Raw genomic sequence first — 22,350 nt, 5'->3', positions numbered from 1 at the left:
ATCGAGGAGATTGAACCATGCTGGAGAAGCAGGGCACATGCTTGATTTATCAAAAATCTGAGCATGTGCTCTTGTTCTCCATCATGGATTTTTTCTCTTATTATTTAAATAATATCGGAATTATGGTTATATATTTCAATGGTTAATTACAAGGTAAGCTCTTTCAATTACTTTTGTTTGCATTTAATTAGAACCAAATGTTGTTTTGTTTTCTTTATTTTGATTATTAAGTATTTTTGTTATTCTTTATTTCGATGTGATTTTTTTCCTTTAAAAATTGAACTAGAAATTGATGAGATATCTGAGTCATGGTTGAACCTTTTGAACTAAGGCGCGGTTCGCACTTGTCAATGTATTCTCACAATCTATATCATTGAGTGATTAATTAGTAAAGTGAATTTTTTTTCTTTATTAATTTTTTAAAATGTTAATGAAGATGATACTTTATATGATTTTTCTCTATATTGATAAAGATGATACCCCAAAAAAATTATGATTAAAATATTGTACAATGATAATCCACACTTTAAAACATACCTAACAAATTGCATTGGATTTTCCCTATCTTAATCCAATTGAATTTGACAATAGATCATTTGTGAAATGCTATGTTCACTATAACAACATTACATGCTGAGATAGCCGATCCTTAGACCAGATACCGAGTTTCCATAAAAAAACATTATATGCTAAGATTTTTTAAAAGATCAAGCAAATGCATTGGCTTCGGTCTCAGCTCTAACAAGACTAGCATACAAACCATTTTGATTTGAAGAAATAAGAGTGTCATGGCTACCATACTCAACTACTTCTCCATTTCTCATAACTGCAATTTTATCAGCTTCTCTTATTGTAGAAAGACGATGCGCAACTATTATAGTTGTTGCTTCTTTGGAAACATTCTTAAGAGCTTCTTGTATGTGTTTTTCTGATTCTAAGTCCAATGCACTGCTTGCTTCATCAAGTAGAAGCACCTTTGATTTCTTCAATATGGCCCTTGCTATAGCTATCCTTTGTTTTTGTCCACCTGATAATTGGACTCCACTTTCACCAACCTATAGTATAGAGAATATTATAGATTATTAAACCATATGTTTTATTAATAGAAGGGTATTGGAAAAATCATGTAAAACGTTATGTAGCATACTAAATGCTATGTTACATGCTAGATAAATAAGTATAACAAATACTTCAGTAAAATATGTAGCATAACTTGGAAAACAAGTTATGTAGCATATCTCTCCATAGAGTCTTCTTACATTATTTGATTTGCATAAATTGTGAACAAGTTGTTGAACTTAGGTTATTAACCTTAGGTAGATAGACACTAAATATTTGGATGTGAATTCTCTGCAGTTAAAGAGTCAATCATTCACGCAATCAGTAAGTTGGGATGCCCCCGACTTACTGATTTATGTGATGAATGCATTTCTCTCTGAAGCACCAACACTGATACGACGATATTGACGTATAGACACTAGCATCCAGTAATAATTTGAAAAAATTGAAGTGATTGAATGTAACCAACCATGTGTGCCAGTGGCATGTTGGTGTTAGACCCTAACACAAGTGTAGTAAGTACATTGTATACACCTTCAATCTGAAGTGTCGGTGCTACAAAACCATATGGAATTTGGATCCCTAATTCCATATCTTTGTTGTAAATTTAATTTTGTTTTGGTGGAAGTATTGAATGTCTATGAACATACCTGAGTTTCATAACCCTGAGGAAGTCCACTAATGAACTTGTGGATGTAAGCTTCCATTGCAGCAGCTTCAATTTCAGCCCAAGAAGCACTTTGGTCTCCAAATGCAATATTTTCCCTTATGCTCCCAGCAAAAAGTGCAGGTTCTTGACCAACTAAACCAATTTGTCTCCTCAACCATTTCACATCAATCTCCCTCAAATCTACACCACTCATCATAACATTTCCTTGATCAGGATCATAGAATCTCTGTGTCAACCACACAACTGTTGATTTTCCTGATCCACTTGGTCCTACCAAAGCCACGGTACTTCCACCTTTAACCTTCAAACAGAAATTCCTCAGCACAGTTATCTCAGGCCTTGATGGATATGCAAATGTCACCATTTTGAATTCTATTTTAAAAGCCTTTGATCTATCAACTTTCCTAGTTTTTCTTCCATCATTTCCTATCAATGGCTTTCTGTTTATCACATCTTGAACTGCAGGAATTGATGTTGAAGCCATAGAAGTATCAGGTGCTAAACCAGCTAGTTGACCAACAGAAAATGAACTCAAAACAAGAATGAGAAAAATCTTATAAACATCTTCAAATTCTCCTTGGTTCTTTTTTACAAGGTATGCACCAAACCAAAGAGTTAAGGTGTATGCTGCATACATAGCACCTTGGAACAATCCAAATACAAGACCTTGAAGCTGTGAACTTTTTAATGATTTTTTTCTAGGTTCTGATAAGGCATTATCAAAGGATTTAACAATCTGATCCTGAGCAGAAAATGTAGCAACTGTCCTTATATTTGAAACTGCACCAGAAGCAATATTGCTAGCTCTTGCATAAGAATCGTTATTGATTTTCGGACCAATGTTTATGATCAAGTTTATGTAACTTGCACCAAGGGTTAAAGGTGTTACAGCAGCTGCAACAAGAGTTAGTTTGACATTAAAGGCAAAGGACACGCCGAGTCCAACAGCGGCCGAACTCAATCCCATAAGAAGTACTGAGAATCTGTCACCGAGTACCGAACGAAAACTAACTGAATCTCTCGAGAGCAGTGACACCAATACACCGGTGGAGTTTTCATCAAAATCAAACCATCCAGGTTCTTGTCTCAATATGGATTGAAACAAGAGGTTTCTAACCCGAAGTGTTAGCTTTGAACCTGCCCAACCACATAAACCTTGCTGTCCTGTCATGGAAACGATGCAACCGAATCCAAGGCCGACAAGTACTAAACAAAGGTACCCTACATCTCTTTTCATTTTTGAAGTGTCATTGCCAAAATATACTCCAAGGGATATTCCTAAAACTAATGGAAAAAGGGACAGAACAGCACCAGCAAACATGCCCAAAACAAGGCCTGAAATTAGCATCATAAACTCCGGCTTTTGCAATTTCCATATCTCAGAAAGTTTATAATTTCTTGGCTTTTTATATTTTTTATCTTCAATATCTTCTTGTTCCTCATCCTGCATTGAATCGATATCGACTAGATAACTTGATTTTGCTATATCAGGAGCATATTTATTATTAATGGACGACAAATCATTGGTTTTTTGCATTCCGGTTTCTAATGGAAGAGGTTTTGAAATGGATTCAGTTGCAAGCTTGACAAGGTTGTAGTAAGCTCCGGTTTTCGCCATAAGCTGGCGATGGTCACCAATCTCAGCGACAGAACCGTGTTCAAGTACTACAATGGCATCAGCATTCTTCACTGTTGCTATCCTGTGAGCAATGACAATAGTTGTCCTGCCTGCAGAAATCTTGTCAATGGCCCTTTGGACTGCAGACTCTGACTCAGCATCAAGAGCACTAGTTGGTTCATCTAAAATAAGGATTTTCGGATTTTTTATCATTGCTCTAGCCAATGCAATTCTTTGCTTTTGACCTCCCGAAAGTTTCGTACCTCTATCACCAGCCTACAAAAGAACATGGTACTTTTTTGGTAAGAATCAAACCATAAACATTTTACCAAGTTGTGACTATTATATATGTTTTTTATGCTCTTTGAGAATATTCATGGATGTTCATAGTTTCGTTGTGTCTATAGACTAGTTTAAATAGCGGATAATGGTTATAGCATAGCAGAATAGTACCAATATTGTTAAATAGCAGATATAGCAGCGCTAATAGTACTATTGCGTAGCAGAATATAAACAAACCGTTATTTTCTGTGCTTGACAAAACTGTTATAGACACTAGTGCTGACACAAGAGTTGATCTATTTTTACTATAACGTTATTGTATAACTATTATGTAACCTTATTATTCTTTAATATCTGGTAATCTAGAAATGGAAAGATATGTTTGTGATTGGTTACTGCACCTGAGTGTCGTAGCGCAGTGGCAGCTTAGATATGAAATTGTGAGCATCAGCAGCAATACAAGCAGAAATTGCCTCTTCCTTTGTAGCATCATCTTTTCCCATCATCACATTTTCAAGTATAGATGTAGCAAACAGAATTGGCTCTTGACCAACCATCCCAATTTGATCCCTTAACCACTTCACTTGAAGTGTCCTTAAATCATGTCCATCCAAGGTAATAATCCCTACAAACATATTCAAACTCAGCAAAGTTAAGTACCATAATCACTTTCTTTCCTATTTGTCCGCAAAATGTGTAAAAATAATACGTAGTCTCTAAATCTATTCTGCTAGTCCATGTTGTTATATATTGACAGTATGCTAGAAACTAACATGACAAATTTTCATATACTTTAGAAATTACCGTTTCGAAATATTTTAGAGATTAAGTAGGAGATAGACTGATACGCAAGAAACTAAAAGAGACAATTAAAAAGGAACGGATGGAGTATATGGTTACCTTCTATAGGGTCATAAAACCTTTCTATGAGAGCAAAGATAGTTGATTTTCCACCTCCACTTGCACCAACCAATGCCAAAGTTTTTGAAGATGGAAATACCAAGTTTATGGAATTAAGTATAAGTGAATCAGGACGAGATGGATATGCGAAACTAACATTCTTTAACTCAATCCTTCCACGAACAGATGAAAGTTTCCTACCCTCAGGATTATAAGGATCAATCTCAGGAATTCTCTCTATAACATAGAATACACGGCTTGCTGCAACAGTACCTTGTGCAAATTGTGCAAAATATGAAAGTGCTAATGCCAAGCCTCTGTCATTAGATAAATAAATAAACTTATGAGAACACCGTCAAAGAAAGTTCATGTAATCTTGACCGTCAGATTTTTTCTGACCGCAGGACTGCATGCAATTTTGACTGAATGCGATCCAAATCCAATTTTAAGGTAACATTTGAAACAAAGTTAGAGAGAGAAGAAAACACACCTTCCACCAACATTGACACCAAAGAAACAAGCAATAGCTGAACCACCATCAAGTTCACCCTTAGCAATTAAGATAGAACCATACCAAAAAGCCAAAGCCCATGTTGAATAAGTTACTAAGTAGATAACACCCATGCCTGCACCTTTAGCAAAACCAAGTTTAGCCCCAACTGGAGCTGATTTTTGAAGTAGATCAGAATATTTTTCAACCAATTGGCTTTCAGCAACAAATGAAAATACTGTCCTAATTGAACTTATTGCCTGCTCAGCAATGCTTCCAGCTTTCCTATAAGAAGCCTTTAGCCAAAAAAAAATTATTCAATAAGTTATTTCTATAACATAAGATATAACAAGGTCAAATTGTTTTCAATAATATCCTAGACAGTTTATGGAAATGAATACAAATGAATGAATGATGATTAATATGATATATAGTTGTGTGTTTGTTTTTATCTTACTTCTTCTTTTGCTGCTAAACCACCATAAAGTGCTTTGTAAGCCATACCACAGAACATTGTTAATGGTGTGACTGAGAATACAACCAATGACACTTTCCATGATCTTCTAAATCCAACTGCATATCCACATATGAATGTAAATATATGATGAATGAAGTGAGCCATCTGCATTAGGAGCAAATTAACAATTTGTTAAGAATCATGAGTAGCAATATCACTATAAGTCTTTGTTAAAGTAATGTATCTATAGAGTATAGTTTTCTTAGCAGAAAAGAGTAACAAGAGTTAACCTTCTCTCCCATAACTTCTTGAATTTGTGCAACATCACTAGCAATACCATGCATAATATCACCAGTATTAATTTCTGTATCAAAAAAAGTTATGTCTTGTCTAAGAATTGCTCTTAGATACTCAGTTCTAATTCTTTGAGCAGATCTCTCCCCTACTAACCTCCAACATGTGATCTCTGCCATTTTGAGCCATCAAAAAAATGTGTTACTACCTCAAGAGTTCTAGACAAACTATGTATTTGTTGAAAATTATGAAATAAATAAATATGATTAGTTAATGATTTAATCTTCTTACCCATATATGCTCCAACTACCACAACTGCAGCTAAGCCGGTCATAAATACACATATCTGAAAATTACAATAAGAGAAAGACGGTGAAAATTTACTCCAAATCACGCATTTGACATAGTTACACAATTTAAACCGTTGGATTAAGATCGAACGATCCGTGTTTTGACTATGATAAATCAAGTCAAAACATAAGTCATCTGATCTTAATTTGATGACTCACATCAGTGACTGCATGACTATGTGGATGTAGCCATGTAGGGATCCATATTCCCTATAATCCGAACGCTTTTAACACACTCACGCGATTAGAATTACCAAGTCATGATCAGACAACTCACTTTCCAACTTTTATAAATTGGGACCAATATACAAAGTTAGAATATGAATCGTCTGATCTTGATCTAATGCTTCATATCAACAACCCTATGATTGCGTGAATGCAGCGAAAATTTAGTACCTGGTCTACATCATTCATCAGCTGAGATTTGTTATCTTTTGCTTCTCTTGAAAGCTTATTAACCAAGTTACCAAAAAGATAAGAATAAAAAGGAAGTGATCCTCCATTTATAAGAGCCCCTAAACAACCAAAAAACACAAGCAACCAATCCCACTTTCTTGTATACCTAAACAAGCTAAACAATCCAACTGTCTTTGGAGGACCTACAACATCATCATCATCCTCATCCATATCCTCATCACCTTCATCATCAAACCCTGATGCCATTTTACTCTCATAGTGACTATAACCACCACCACCATAAATTTGGCTAGGGGATTTGTTACCATAAGATGGTACTTTATGATCATGTTTAACATATGACAATTCATCAAGAAAATGATTATCATTCCCATAAGGTGACATAACATGTTCATCTGTTATACTATAATCGATCGCACTGAGCTCGTCTTCCTCGGCTAATGGACTAGTCTTATGATTAATGTTACGACTTCCACTACTAACTCCTTCTTTGATGATTCCTAATTTAGAGAATCCACTATATTGATCAAAGTAACTATGATCATTGTGGGCCCTAGCAACATGGCTCCTAAGTTCAACTCTTCCATAGGAAGAATGATCATTTGATGGGTTTGTAAGGCCTCGAAAACCACCAATTCTCGAAAGGTAATAGTCATTAGCTGATTGGCGAAACACATGGCTACGATCAGAGGTGGAGTTGGTTGGCCATGGACTAAGAACAGAACCGAAGTTTGTACTATGTTCGCGCAACCCAGTTGGTTCAAACTTCCACGAAACTTCTCCTTGCCATGAACGGTCGTCGTCTGAGGCAAAGGGTGTGGATGGAATTTTGTTGCGACGAGTTCTTCTAGTTCTCGGAGTTACTTTGCTTCGAGAAGAATGTATGAAGGAACTAGAGCCGGATACACTCTGATAACTCACTGGAGTTGGATAGTGTCTTCTCGGATTGTCTATCTCAAACGAAGAATCAGCCATGGCTAGCTAGCTACCTAGCAGCCACTGCCAGTGTTTAGTGTTTGTAATAAGAAGTTATAGAGAAAGGAATAAAATGTTCAAACTTAGTGATTGGTGTAATGTGTGAAATAACTTTGGTTGTTCCGACAGACACAAGATTGAACAGATATTACTTTGGTTTTTAGGTGAAAATCTAATTTAATGGTTTATTTAAGAATGTTTGTATAATATATTAAGATTAATATTGTTGTACATGGACGGCATGTAATACTAAGTTGCCGGCTTAGTACATAATTAGAGGATAAGTTGACGGCATGTAAACTTTTGAAGTGACTTATGTTATGTAAGTGATTATTGTCTAAGTCAAACTTTCTCTTTCCTAATCAGAACAAAATATATTTGTCATCTACGTTGTATTTTTGTTGTTGATAATGTGTTATATAAGAAGTGAAAGACTATTTCATGAGGAAAAAAACAAACAACAAAGACTAATCATAAAAGACATAAATGTTGTACCGGAATTAACAAAGGATAATTTTGTTCTGTAAGAGAATCTGTTAGTTTATTACACAGCAGGCTCTTGCACTAAGTACATTGCTTTGGTGCATAAATAAAAATACAACAGTGTTTACGTTTAATCCAAGAAAAGAAAATAATCAAATGAATCTTTATTTGTTGTTAATTGACCGAATTGGTTCCTAGATGATATCAAATAAATAGTGACTGCTAACATTGAGTGATAACAGCTCAAATCTATTCAACAACCCTTAGATTTTCTCAGCTAAGTATTTTTTTTGTATTAACTATCTAGTTCTTAGAGGAAAGGGGGTCCCGATAATCCAGAGTTCGGCCGCGAGGCAAGTAAAATCTGGCCAAAAATTGTTCCTACCAGGAATCAGGCTCGGGTTTTCCGAATGATTTGTCCTAAGGGAAGCTCATTAACCACTTGAACTCAATATCTTGGTTAGTTTTTATTTTTATTTTTTTTATCCGTAGACGAAGTGACAAACACAATTGCGAGGTCTCAAATTCAAACTCGGGTTAAAGGATCCAACCTAGCATTAGCAATATTTACCCTTACACCAGCAATATTTACTGTTACACCAGTTTTTAGTGGTAAATATTTGTTCAATTTTGGACTGATAAGACTATAATGTCCTTGCATATCTTATGATGCTCATGACCATGCAAAAGCATTGCTAGAAAAATCAAATCCCAATAGTTTATCCATGGTACTTAGTACTGATAACGATTTCTCAGTAGATTTGATTCTTTGAAGTACCAGTGACTAAAAAAAGCTTAAATGTCAAATAACTAGAATGAAAATTGAAAAGTATATGAATCGACATTTGGCATAAGCTGTTTCTTAGGGACTAAAATACATTTTCACTCACCCTCAAATATGTATCATGGTTATGTTATAATAGCATTATTTACACATCATTATGTCATCTTAACATTCACAAATATAGATGACAAAATAGGTAACTTAGCAGGACTAACCTGAACTAAAATTGCTTGTTCTGAACAGTAAATAGAGAAGTTATCCTAATCCAGGTAAATATTATTTTCACATGCAAGAATATCCAAGAGCTTATATGGAATAGCTTATTTAAAGTTTTTTTTTTTTTTTTGAAGAAACTAAATTAGCCCACTCAAATTGGCACCAGAGAGAATCGAACCTCAGACCTCAAGAAGAGCACACTCTCAGGTCCCAAGCCAATACCAATGCACCAACCCAAGTGGGTTAAGCTTATTTGAGCTTATTTATAACAAACACTTGACAACATAAAAACAACTAGTTTATGCAGAATCTACGCTTATATGCGCTTATTCAATAAACGCTTCAAAGTTGTTTATCCAAACACACCTCAAATTAGAACTGGCTCAAAATTGTGTTCAAAAGAAATGGATGCAACATCACAAGGATCCAAAACCAACTCTATTACTGTATGACAAATTACAAGAAGTTAAACTTAAAAAATGTGCGACTATCGTGAAATTAAACATTAATACTGAAGCGGTAAAAGATTCCGATATTTCTTATTTGTCTGTTCACATGGGAGAAAGAAATAATCTTTTGAAAAGGCTATTATTTAACTCTGCAATCACATTACTCTTTCTTAATTCTAACTATACTGACTAACAAGAGTTCAAATCTGATATACATAATCACACAAGTAACAAATCAAAGTAAATGCTTAAAAAGAATGTCACTGCTGCCAAAATTACAAAGACACTGCACTGGTATGCAGCATATTTTTCAACACAGCCATGACTAACTAAATCATAGGGAAAAAACTCATGAATCCAAGAAAATATACATTACCCCATATTATATATCTTTCATATAGAATCACTGTATCATGCCTACCTCTCTTTTATGTATCATATTTTTTTAAAGTTGTCCTTTACACCATATCATTGAAGATGATTCAAATCACTTGCCAGGCCTCACTCGGTGAACTATCATCTGGGTTTTGAGTCACTTCCTTTGCTTCGGAAAGTTGAGAGCGAAAAGAATGATTTGGGAGCTGCACAAAATGGAAAGTATATAATTAGACATTTGGCATAAGCTGTTTCTTAGGCACCAAAATGCACTTTAACTCGCCCTTAAACTTAATGTTCCATGAAAGATGCTAAATCTGAAGCAAATGAAATGTTATTCTCGACATCAATGAAGAGAGACTCAGTTGTGTTGTATGAATCAAACGCAATATTAACAATAGCACAAGTACTCAAGTAATTCATTAGCGTTACACATACAGCTGTGACATAAATGGATTGATTGAATCAACATAAATTAGGTTACACAGGTATCACCTTTTAATGAACTTCCTGATATATGATCATCCCTCAGCTTAAAATGAGCGGGAGGCGCAGGAATAGAGCTTTCTATGGATTGAACTGCAAGAATTAAGAATCAAATTATCAATTGCAAAGTTATTTATCTTTATCCATTACACAATAAGTGAAAATTATAGTATGTAGACGTGAACACGCATGACCAAAAGGAACTAGCTGAATAAAATAGAAATCATGATTATTGGCCAGTAGTAAGAACATTACAATTGGTTAATATCAAGAAAAGGTAGGATCGTGTTAGGTTCATGAGATGAGAACCTACGGAAATGTAGAGGACAGACAGAAAGAAACGCAGAGAATGGCACAATAAGAAAAGCGAGATGAAGAAGAAAGAACTAGAATTAGTAATCCAAATCACAAGGTTTCATACAACCTTACAAGAGCAATATCACTTGTGACCGAGAGATCGGTTTAAGTCAAAAATCCTAATAGTGCCTATTCCTTCTAAGGCCATCTCTATCTATTATTACAATAAATTCAACTAACTAACTAATCTAACAAATGGACAAACTGACTAACAGCTGTCCCTATTCTACCTAGACAGTACATTCTAACAGATTAGCATCAGCATTTGTACACACACACACCACTTCGATAGAGGTGGAAGAATCTAAAAATATATTGTCCACATATTGCATCTATCTACTCAACTATGATCCACACTGAAAAGATAACGTGTACATTTGAATACACTAAAATTAACAAAAGTGTATAACTTTCGAATTCCCGATGACAAAAGGTAAATTGAGTTTTTTTCTTCGTTCATTCGTATTGATATTTACAAAAAAAAAAAAAAAGAAAAAAAAAAAAGAAACATTCATCTAAATGAGCAAACAAAGATGACAAAATGAAGGATCCATTTGCTAATTGCAGGCATTCACAAGAAATTGGAAAAACGAATTCGAAAAGGAAGGGTAAACTTGTATGTACAAAGATGTAACCAAGCATATTGATCGATAACAAGAAATTTGAGTAAATAATAGGTTACCTTGTTCGTTGAACAGCTCACTTTCATTGAAGCTTTCGTCAGAAGGATGACCATGAGATAACCCCATTCTCGATTTCCTCAAGTCTTCCGATGACCGGTTGGCCAGATCTCGACCATCTTCCATATCATCATCTCCTTCTGAAGTTGTAGCAGAAATCCAATCAGCCAGCGTCTCTGTCCCACGAGTTTTTCTCCCAAACTTAAGCAATCGCTTAAAACCTTTCGTGACATCTTTCTTGGGTTGACTTTGGGAAGAATTAGCGACAAGATAAGGTTTTTGAGCACTTCCCCATTTTTTCCTCATTCGAGCAGCATCACTCTCACCCTGGATAAGGGAACGGGAATTCCAAGCAGGACTTCCAATTGGAGAATCTATAGAAGCATCAATGTCAGAAGACTCATGCGGGTAAGAAAAAGGATGAGGTGCGCGTGAGTTCCAGGACACAGGACTTAGAACTGGAGATTCCTGCAGAGATCCAACACCATTGAAAGTTGATGAAAATGCATTAGGCATTTCACCCCCTAAAATAGGGTCTGCCTGAGCAAGAGACCTCGTAGAATCACTGATTTCAGACCCAGAATTACCAGATTCCTGGCTCAGACTAACCTTTCCATTATTATTATAAGCAGAATCTTCAATGGCCATACTTCCAATTTCATCTTGTTCCTCTATGGTCGTATGGAATGAATCTTCCATATCAAATTCTAAGTCATTGAAATCTTTATTTTTCTCAATATCAGGTGCCATTGAAGCTTTCATCCTGATAGCACTGCCTACAAAACCAGGTCCTACAGTGCTACCCTTTTTAACAAAAGACCTTGATGATTGATCATAAGGGCCTGGATCAGTCTCGTCCAAATCAAATTTCAATGGAGTCAAAACAATCCCATCTGAATTCAAAGCAGACAAATCCTTAAACTCTGCAGGGTTGGCAGAGCTCTTCCGTAAAGACAGAGTTTGCCTTAGCTTCTCTTCCTTGATACCTTGCTCCTCTTCATTCGAGCTTCTGCTACGAGCATAGTTTCTCACCTGAGAGCGGGTTGATTTGCTTACTCCAGAAGAAGGCTTTGTGTTTTCTTTTCTTAAATCAGAGAAGTTCGGAACAGATTGAGCAAGAGGATTGTCCCTTCGTTTGCCGGATGGACGTGACATTGACACTACTGCTGTGCGAGGGGTACCTGAAGACACATTTCTGTTAGGAAAATTTTTCCTACTTTGCTTTGAAGCACCATATATCTTTTCTTCCGAAAATTCAGAAAGATCTTCATCCTCTTCATTTTGAAGGGAATCTATAGGATGCTGTTAACAAAAATAAGGGATTTTAAATTAGAAACTTAATGGATTTGAAGTTTTAATTGTCAAAACAAACTTGGTTTTATAGAAGATTAAAATAAAATGTAGCAGTATTCACAAAAACCACAAAGCAAGTAACGAATACCTGGTCTCTCTTTATATTTGATTTGAAGTATCCAAGTTTCTCAGCGCGTTGAAAACCTCCTGCTGAATTTTGTCTGTTTATAGACCCTGAAAACTTAGCCTTCATCTCAGCCCTACTCCGGTCAAGACTATCTTGCATGGCCTTCATCCTAGCTTCTTTCTCTGATCTGTTCAAACTCCACTCTTCCTGAAGTTTAGCATTCCTCTTTTTCATGTACTTTTCATAAAACTTTCCTCTAGATTCATCGCCGAAGTTAAGTTCCGAGAAATTTTGCCTTAAAGCATCACCACCGGCATTGTGACTGTCCACCATCTTTGCAAGCGACTTAGTACCAGAACTCGCAACCGGTTCAGGCACACCGCTTCTGGAAGGTGGCTGAGGAGTTGAATCCCCCACTCCAGGTCTTCTAGACTGCGAGTTAACAGCCGGTTCAGGCACACTGCTTCTGGAAGGCAGCTGAGGAGTTGAATCCCCCACTCCAGGTCTTCTAGACTGCGAGTTAACAGCCGGTTCAGGCACACTGATTCTGGAAGGTGGCTGAGGAGTTGAATCCCCCACTCCAGGTCTTCTAGACTGCAAGTTATCAGCAGGCTCGATCCTCCGTGCAGTACCAGATTGGTCACCAGGAACCCTAAGCTTATGCTCAGCAAAAAGCTTTTCAAGCTCATCAGCCTTCAGTTTCAGCTCATCATGCATCTCCTGATTTCCTTTAGACTGTCTTACTCTCTGATTCTGCTCGATAGGCGCAGTCACACGGGCATTATCCTGACTCTCCAAAACCTGTTTTTTACCAGGAAGGTTCAACTTAGTACTTTCATTAGCACTCCGAATTTCATCCCTTTTACTCCGCGCCACCCCAGTTTGTTCCAAACTAGAAGGTAGAGGTTTCTGATACTTAGTTTTCATAACTTGAGAAGAATCCTCTTCCTTAACCCGATTCTTTAAATCCTCAGTTTCAACAGCAAAAGATCTCAATTGGGATTGAGTTGTGGATTGATCAACACCATTTAAAACAACAGAAGAAGATAATCTAGATTTGAATCCAACACCACCACCACTTTCAAACTGAGCTGAAAAAGATCGAGAATGACTACGATGGACCCTACCAAGTGACTTGGCAACCACATTACTTTTCACACCACCACCACCATCATCATCATCATTATTCCCATCATCATCAACAGCAAACTCATACCTATCTGATGAACCTTTCAATAACATCCCAGAAACACCCACTTGATCCTTCAACCCCACGCCACTCCTCTCTTCATCAAAAATTGAAACTTTACAACTCTCCAAAGAAGACCCATGATCATTTTTCACACCCTTATCAAAATTATCATTATCCTTATCAATATCATCATCATTATTATTATCATTATTGCTTTCGGTGTCATTGTTGTTGTTATCTATTGAAAAAGAAGGGTCTTGAGAATTTTTTTTCTCGATGCTGACATCAATGCTCATGTCACTACTACTACTCCATCTTCGAAAAACATCAGAAGACATTCTCCGAAGCTCAACCGGTTTTCCAGTTGTATTCTCTTTTTGCTTCTTTTCAAAAAGGTTAATCCGGTCTTGTACACTGAGCCGTCGTCCCGTCAGAGCCGGTGTTGGAGACGACGGCAACAACGTCGGAGAAGACTCGTTCAGTTGTTCTTTATTGTTTGTGTCGTTGTTGTTGATGTTGTCTGTTGTTTCGTTTTTTTGGTTTAATATAACGTTGTTGTCGTTGTTGGTGCTACGTCGTAGTGATGTGGAAGTGGTGAATGTTTTGGGTGGTTGCCACGTGGAGGATGTTTTGGGTTGTTCTTGGGCTTCGAATTGGGCTTGGGGTTGGGCTTGATCATCATCATCATCATTGTCAATGGACATGTCAGAGTTAACTGATGAACGTAGTTCTCTGTCATCGACACGTGGCTTCTCATCTTGTTGATTAATAAGCTCTGGTCTTCTTTCGTATACTGACGTGTATTTGGTACATGCATCACTAAATAAATAAATCCAAAAAAATAAAAATACAATCATTAATAATTAATAATAATAATCTATATATATAATTCCTAGATAGTTCTCCTACTATCCATCTTAACCCTAATCCACATCACCCACTTACATCCAATTAAATAACACAATAATGTCACATCACTTCCTTATATTATATCATTTTCATCTCTATTTTTTTTGTTTCCACATCACTTCCTTATATTATATCATTCTCATCTCTATTTTTTTTTTATATTATATCAATCTCATAATAAATAATAAAGAATTATGTTTCTCCAATTATCCAAAAATTGATGTCACAAGATGTTACAATTTTCTACATTATTATTGAATTATACCTCTCCAATTATCCAAAAATTGATGTCACAAAATGTTACACTTTTCTACATTATTATAACATTTCTTAGTGACAATGAAGATGAACATAGTTGGATTCTCTTTCAACATTTATCCCATTTAAATGTCAACCGTTTTCATAGAAACAACAAAGAGTTTATAATTTAGTCACACAAAAAAATACGAAGAGTGTATACATTATTGACTTAATTACATTATAATTTTAGAGAAGAGTGAAGGTTATGCAAAAAGTTAGGTTATGGGATTGAAATATATAATAACCATTATCATTATCATATTTCATTCAATTTTAGTGTGTCGCCTATGCGTTGCACTATTGCATTGCCTGACGCACCCCACAAAAAAAAAATTCATTCAATTTTGATGGTCCGTACTCATTCTCTATACATATAGGTATATATATTGGTTGGAGGAAGTGATAAGTACATCACTTTTATATTATTATTATTATTATTATTATTATTATTATTATTATTATTTTCATTTTATAATACTTATTGTTACAATTTATACGAATAATTTTTCAACATTATAATATAAAATACCACATAACACCTGTGCATCGCACGGGTGTGGGACTAGTAATAATAATAATGAATGATTAGTACCTTTCATGACTATTAAATTAAATATAACTTTTATTTTAATAAAAAAACTAATATAATTTTTAGATTCAATATGAAAAAATATATAATTTTTAGATTCATAAAATATTTAATGTATCTGTCTCATAGACTAGATGAACATAAAAAAAACAAACTTTTTTATAATAAGGATTAATGGGAGTAATAATAATAGTAATGACTGATTAGTGACTTTTATGACTATTAATTAACAATAACTTTTTATAATAAAAAACTAATATAATTTTTAATAACATTGCTTAGTATATTTATGAGTTTAAAAAATGTGCAATACTTAGTGTTGAAGTCCTTCTCAATGCTTAGTGTGTGTGAATTTTGTAGATAAGCTTTTTGAAATTAAAAAAAAAATAAAAAATACATGTATATGTGTGCACCAATTTTGTCTAAAAAAAGAAATTACAATGTGGACACTAACACGTTAAACTAATAATAATTTTAAAAAATGACATAATTTAATGTAACCATATGTGTGTTGTCGGTGTGAAAAAACTATGTGTGTCTGATACTGATGTCTAATACAAGGAGTGTCTGTGCTTCCTAGGCAATGATAGTGGAAAACTTTTCTCCACGGTCATCTAATCATATTTTATCATGAAATTAAAAATAGTTTTATATTTTGGATGCATATTCTTTAAACTTATTATAAAATATATGTATATGATGATATGATTTTGAAGGGTTGGTAGTTACTTCAAGCGATGGGCACGGAATTGATGTGCAAAGTGTTTGAGTTGAGAGACAGTGTAAGGATTAAATCCAGATGCTGATGCATTAGCATATGCTGTTGCTAAGTCCTGCCTAACTGCACTCAGTCTCACATCAATAGCCCTTAGCAGTTCCTTCCTGTACAAGTATAGTGATCATAATAAATATTATTAAAATCATAGCTGCAAATTTCAAGGGGTTGAATCATATTTTTCATTTCACATAATAGTTGTTTGTTCATTATCAGTTATCACTAATCACTAAATAATAATAATAAACCAAAATCAGTTTCACACTCAAAAGCAAATGGATGATAGTCTTATAACAACTACTACTACTTGGAATGTCTTTTCCTATTAAGTAGTTTTCATTTTCTGAAAGGTCATGCAGATTATAATCATATTATTTAGATGTGTTATCTTTACCAATTCATTTACATAGATTGATCAAGCTATCTTCCATATATGATCAAATCTTTTCTTATAAAGGCCTATATTGGTCTTCTTGTCATATAGCTTAAAATAGTGTTCAGCCAGGTTTTCTTATCTTTTCCAGATGAGGTAAGAATATCCAACTTTCTCTCTAATATAACTATTTGTTTTGTTCGAAAAAAAATTCTATCTAGTAATGTGTACTCAAAATTCTTATGTTGGCAACACTTGGCTTAATGCTCAAAGTTGAGTTGAGTATCAATTTTGCCTCCTTCAGAAGTGGAAAAGTCTTCCACTCTTGAAGAACGCAAAATTGATTTTGACATGTTTGGTTGTTTTATAATTGTTTTATAATTGAATTTGGAGTTTTTGCCTCTACAGCTGATTTTTGGCTTTTACATGCAAGGATTCAAACATAAATACATGTTCATTCAACTCAATTTTACTCATAATCAATTGATTCAAAATCAATTTTTTTGACACCGCAAAACCAAACACAAAGCATTGTTGGTATTATGACTGTTTCATGAAAAAATGTTATACACTCCCTAGAATATTAGGACTAATATTATGGTATTTGCCTATTAGGATAGTGTGATTATTAGATCTCACAGTATTACCCTATCATTCTGAGTTCTATTTTCCTCTTTTGGTCCTCTCTTTATCCTTATTACCCTATATTACCCTATAATTTCAATGATAACAAAAGGAGAGTCTCTTCTTTTCAGATATGTAGCAGCAAAGTTTCTTATCTCTAACCACAATAGAGAATACCACACAGAAAGATAAAAAACATGCAATGCAAGATGTAGTGCAACCAAAGACAATAAAAGTGGATAGAAAAATTACGTTGTTGCATCTGCCGCTGCGATGACTCTTGTTCCATCCCCACCTGGAGCAAATTGACCAAAATACTGTCACCATGTTATTATCAATTACTGAGATTAAATTAGTCAAGAGTAATCGAGAGTTCGAGACTCATGAAACCACAACTCTCATATTTTCTATATCCAATTCTCCGTCCCTTCCACATTTCCGTGCACACCAACAAGCTTAATAATATAATAAGTTCTAAATTAGAACATAACATATAGCAACGGCATCTAGCATTCGTAAGATATACAGGTACAGAACATCGAATTTTTAGCTACATTGTTTATGTTGAGTCCAATGAGACAGTGCCATAAGAAATTCAATCTCGAAGTTTGTCTACGATGTATTCTTTTACATTTAAATTTCTTGTAAAGTCTTTACTTTCCTAACTTTCTTTACTTTATCACTCTTTTCTCTATATCAAAGTTCATGGCCAGGCTTTACTTACCTTGCGGCTGAACTCTGGATTATCGGGGGGGAATTCCCCTGGGAACCAGAGGGTTAATACCAAAAAAAAAAAGTTCATGTGATTCATAGTTCATGCATGTGTTCCATTCTCTGTTTCTATTTATGTGCAAGTTGTCAATATTGAATCTACAACCCATTCTGACTTACCACATTTTTAATCTGTCCAGATTAAGGATGGAAAACACCAGAACTCGTGGATACCGCATAGGTTACTCGCAATGCAGGGGGAAATTGATATCATGTACAATAATATGGCCTGAAGATTTTATCATAACAATAATTCCATTTTATGGTGGACTATAATTGGCTTTACTTTTAAGGAAACCATATTAAATACTAATGAACTTTGATATAATTAAACTTTTCAAAGTTGGATAAAATATAATCCTAACTGAAATAACTAAAATTTATAACTGTCCAATATGTTTCTTTTATATTTTCCACAATCGAAGAAATACTATGCATCTTCATGCCTACATTGTATGCAATCCAGTGTCTAATTGAACGGAAAACATACCTTGTGAATCCATTCGCTTATCTCCTGTCCGCTGAAATACGACATTAAAAATATAAGCAATATAAACAAAAACATTTCGCGCTGCTTCCAATTGTCCGGTGTTTGCACCAGCTTCATGTTTGATCATAAGTTTTTTATTACCTGAGAATATAGTTTCCGCGCTGCTTCCAACTGGGACATCTCTGCATCAAAGGTGTTCACCATTTCTAAAATTTCTGGCATGCCAACATACTGCACAAACCTGTGCGCATCATCAACACCAACCAGTCGTCAGAAAGTAAATCAAAAAGCTCTCACTCACTGCATACAAAGCAATCAAATCCAATGAAAATTGAGATAGACTTAACCTCTCAAATGTTCCTTTCGTAAACCATCTCTCGGCATTTCTATGTCTATCAATTTCTAGCCTTATTGACTGCACAGAAAGTGCAGCCTGCTCCTCTGCCACCTTTAAATGGTCCAAGTACGGCTTTACTAATCCTGATGCTAGCTTTTCAGTGATTCCATCACTTGAAACAATCAACTCGCATCTGCCAAATTAATATAAAAAAATAAAAAAAATAAAAAACTAAACATAATTATAAACACTAATCAGCAGAAAAAACATATAACAGTCAGAAAATCCAACGAATGTTATCCGCACCTTGAACGCTTCGGAGACAATTGTAACACAGCGTAGTCAAGAAGAGTGTCAGACCTCATTTTTGTCTATTTAAGGTAACACTTACGGTTACACCACTCTTCAGATACTTTCAAGTTTCACCATCCTTTTTGAACAAAACCAATCATAAAATCAACAAAACTGCACACAAGAAATCCCAAAGTCAGAATGTAGATTCTCTACAACCACACAAAAAAGAGAAAAATCTTACAAAACAAAAAACTTTATACTAAATTCTATATCAGACCAACAAATGCAATCAGTGTATCATTCCCAAATTGGCAATACTTTACAAAATCTACATTTTCATAAAACTCAAAAATCATACAAAATCAAGTAACAACAACAACCCAGATGCACCAAAGTCAATAAATCCCACTAATTTCCATCCATAGATCCCAACCCAAAACCTAAAAATTCAAAAAATTAAACAGAAAAACAAAAACCCAAAATTCCCACAAAGAAATCATCAAAAAAAATAGATCTGATTCAGTAAAAGACCAAACTTGACTAAACTAATAAAGTTCAAAACTTCACACAGAAACCTAAAATCCAACACTAACCAAGCAAAACCCACAAAGCCAATAACCCAAAAAACCATAATTTCACAAAGCATTATCATAATTAAACAAAAACAAAAACAAAAATGCAAACTTCAAAATCAAAAATAGAAACAAAAAAATAATTTAAAAAAAAAACCTAAAAATTACATTTTTCAATGGAAACGATCCAATGCAAAGAGAAAGAATGAAAGTAGATGATCTTGGATTGTGTTAAGCGATCTTCTGATTTAGAGATGAAAAGGGTATCAGCATTTGCCTCTACTTTTCTTTGTTCCTTTTTGTGTCTCTTCACTGTGGAACCAAATGAACCTCTTTTCTATGTTTTTTTTTTTTTTTTTTGCTCTTAAATTCTTATTTTTTAAGGAAAAAAATTGAGTTTTACGAAAACCCCACAATGAAAAAGATGGTTTTTGCTTTACTCATCCTACATTTGAAATCTAGTGTTCTACCTTCTCTCTCTACAACTGTCTCTCAAGTAAGAGAGAGAGTGGGTGAAAGTGGTAGTAGTGGTAAGAAACAAAAAAATTTACCCTCGCGTTTGTAATTTGAAAAATGTTAATTAATTAGCAACTAACTAAAAAAAGCTTAATTAATAAAATAGTTGACATTTTTAGTTTCAGATTGGATTTTGAATATGTCTCTTAAAAAAGAAAAAAAAAGTCAGGTATCAGTTTGGTCAAAAAGACCAAACTGATTAACGAAAATGTCTTTAAGGGACCAAATTGATTAACGGATATGTCTTTAAGGAGCCTATTCGGACCTTTTTTTCTTTAAGGGGTCAATGTGAAACAAAAAATATCTTTAAGGACCATTTTACTAATTAAGCCTGAAAAAACAAACAAACTAGGATTTTTTATTCAAAAAGACAAGAAGAAGATGATATAGCCTTATTCTGGTGAATGTGTTTTTTTGGGAGATTGATGTGGTGATGATCTTCTTTGTTAAAAAAATTTAATGTGATATGGTCTGAACGTGTGTTTATAAGTTATGACAATTTTCACTTTATCTATGTGTTTGATTTGCTAAAAAGTATGGACTGAACATGACAACTTTTATTGTACCTTGTCGGATTTGAAACTGGTTATGTTATGGGACTGGACAAATTAAGTAGCAAGGGACAGGACAAAAACAAGATTTTTTGTCCTTCACTAAACCACGGGACAACTTTTTGTCCACGGTACAACTATAAAAAAATACGAAAATATCAATTTTATTTTCGAATATAAAAATATTATCGTCCTATATCTCTCCGATACAGTTTTGTCATGTCTGTATTATCTTGTTCTGTCATGTACTGTTCTGTCCAGTCCTTGTTGTTTTACGAATCAAACGCACCCTAGGGTATAAGGCTGAGTTAAGTCCAATACTCAATTCTAATATGGTATCAGAGTCTTTCCACGATCCGTTGGGCCACCTGTTATCAGGTTTCAGTTGTCAGGCCACTCATCGTTTATATACACGCATGAGAGTGACCGTTATTATCAACGCACCAAGTCCAATAGTGTTGGGCGTGAGGGTGTGTGTTAAGAAGTCCTACACAATTGCGAGATGGTATGAATGTGTGTTTATAAGTGAGGGCAGTCCTATATCGAACTCCCATTACAGTGAATCATTTCTCCGACACTCATGGACCGTCAAATTGATATTTATATTGTTAAATTGTATTTCGTCCATAAATGTATTTAATTTTTTGGGGCAAGGCAACAACTAATATTTTTTATGCCAAGAACAAAAATTAAACTCACACCTTTAAACAATATGACTCGGTTTGTTACTAACTGACGACAGTCAATTATATGATATTTTTAGTATTATTTTAGAGTAGTTTTTAGTAATGTTAGTAGCAATTGAATACCAAGAGCAAGCAAATACCTAGAGAAATGAAGTTATTTGGCCAAAAAGTAAGAAAAGTGGAAAAAGCATCAAAAAAAGGGAAAAAAAATGGAAGAAAACATGCAAGTCATCGTACCCACGATGAAGGCGGTTGAAGAAAAACATAAAATCTAAATCAAATCTTCATTGTACCACGATACCATCCATCGTGGACACGATGCATACGATGGAGCGCGTGAAAAAGCCCAAATTCAGCAGAAAAATTATAGGCTTAAATGCAGTTTTACCCCCACTATTTTGAAAAATACGGAATTTTACCCCCCCTATTTTAAAATGCGGAATTTTACCCCCCCCCCCCCCCCCTTATTTTATAATTTGTTAGATTTTGCCCCCCACCAAAATTCTGCACAAAATCTGCTTCTGAGCCTCAAGTTCAAAGCTTCGCACAGAACTCAATTTGGATCAATAATTCACAAAACTGACACTGAAACGACCGTAATCGAGTTAG

General features: G+C 34.7%; 2 protein-coding genes and 1 long non-coding RNA gene across 3 annotated transcripts; 1 reads left to right on the top strand and 2 right to left on the bottom strand.

Annotated features, from left to right (window-relative positions):
- Positions 1-443: 443 nt before the first annotated feature.
- Positions 444-7,805, bottom strand: LOC123884922 (ABC transporter B family member 19-like). Its single transcript, XM_045934149.1, has 9 exons — positions 6,517-7,805; positions 6,062-6,116; positions 5,767-5,942; positions 5,477-5,641; positions 5,020-5,315; positions 4,530-4,846; positions 4,031-4,254; positions 1,710-3,623; positions 444-1,055 (listed from the first exon to the last, which is right to left on the bottom strand). Exons 1-9 carry the CDS (start codon positions 7,510-7,512, stop codon positions 708-710), a joined length of 4,491 nt encoding a protein of 1,496 aa, XP_045790105.1. The 5' UTR covers positions 7,513-7,805; the 3' UTR covers positions 444-707.
- A 1,759-nt stretch (positions 7,806-9,564) lies between these two features.
- LOC123883493 (dentin sialophosphoprotein-like) lies at positions 9,565-20,520 on the bottom strand. Its single transcript, XM_045932312.1, has 11 exons — positions 20,157-20,520; positions 19,429-19,587; positions 19,133-19,315; positions 18,927-19,026; positions 18,786-18,816; positions 17,777-17,819; positions 16,482-16,634; positions 12,784-14,773; positions 11,345-12,644; positions 10,315-10,398; positions 9,565-10,025 (listed from the first exon to the last, which is right to left on the bottom strand). Exons 2-11 carry the CDS (start codon positions 19,485-19,487, stop codon positions 9,961-9,963), a joined length of 4,008 nt encoding a protein of 1,335 aa, XP_045788268.1. The 5' UTR covers positions 19,488-19,587; positions 20,157-20,520; the 3' UTR covers positions 9,565-9,960.
- On the top strand, positions 16,907-18,648 carry LOC123883494. Its single transcript, XR_006800221.1, has 2 exons — positions 16,907-17,056; positions 17,656-18,648. It is a non-coding gene; the product is annotated as an uncharacterized LOC123883494 (long non-coding RNA).
- Positions 20,521-22,350: the final 1,830 nt, after the last annotated feature.

The sequence above is a fragment of the Trifolium pratense genome, linkage group LG5 (assembly GCF_020283565.1).
Source record: "Trifolium pratense cultivar HEN17-A07 linkage group LG5, ARS_RC_1.1, whole genome shotgun sequence".
NCBI classification, from domain to species: Eukaryota; Viridiplantae; Streptophyta; class Magnoliopsida; order Fabales; family Fabaceae; genus Trifolium; species Trifolium pratense.
Note: the sequence above shows the minus strand (reverse complement) of the source record. Positions and strands in the feature narration are given on the sequence as shown.

Coding starts and splice junctions, on each gene's coding strand:
- LOC123884922 (XM_045934149.1), bottom strand. CDS start 7,512: ATGGCTGATTCTTCGTTTGAGATAGACAATCCGAGAAGACACTATCCA. Junction 6,117..6,516: donor TGATGAATGATGTAGACCAG/GTACTAAATTTT, acceptor TGTAATTTTCAG/ATATGTGTATTTATGACCGG. Junction 5,316..5,476: donor GTTTAGCAGCAAAAGAAGAA/GTAAGATAAAAA, acceptor TTTTGGCTAAAG/GCTTCTTATAGGAAAGCTGG.
- LOC123883493 (XM_045932312.1), bottom strand. CDS start 19,487: ATGAGGTCTGACACTCTTCTTGACTACGCTGTGTTACAATTGTCTCCG. Junction 19,027..19,132: donor ACGAAAGGAACATTTGAGAG/GTTAAGTCTATC, acceptor TGATGCGCACAG/GTTTGTGCAGTATGTTGGCA. Junction 12,645..12,783: donor CAAATATAAAGAGAGACCAG/GTATTCGTTACT, acceptor TTTTGTTAACAG/CATCCTATAGATTCCCTTCA.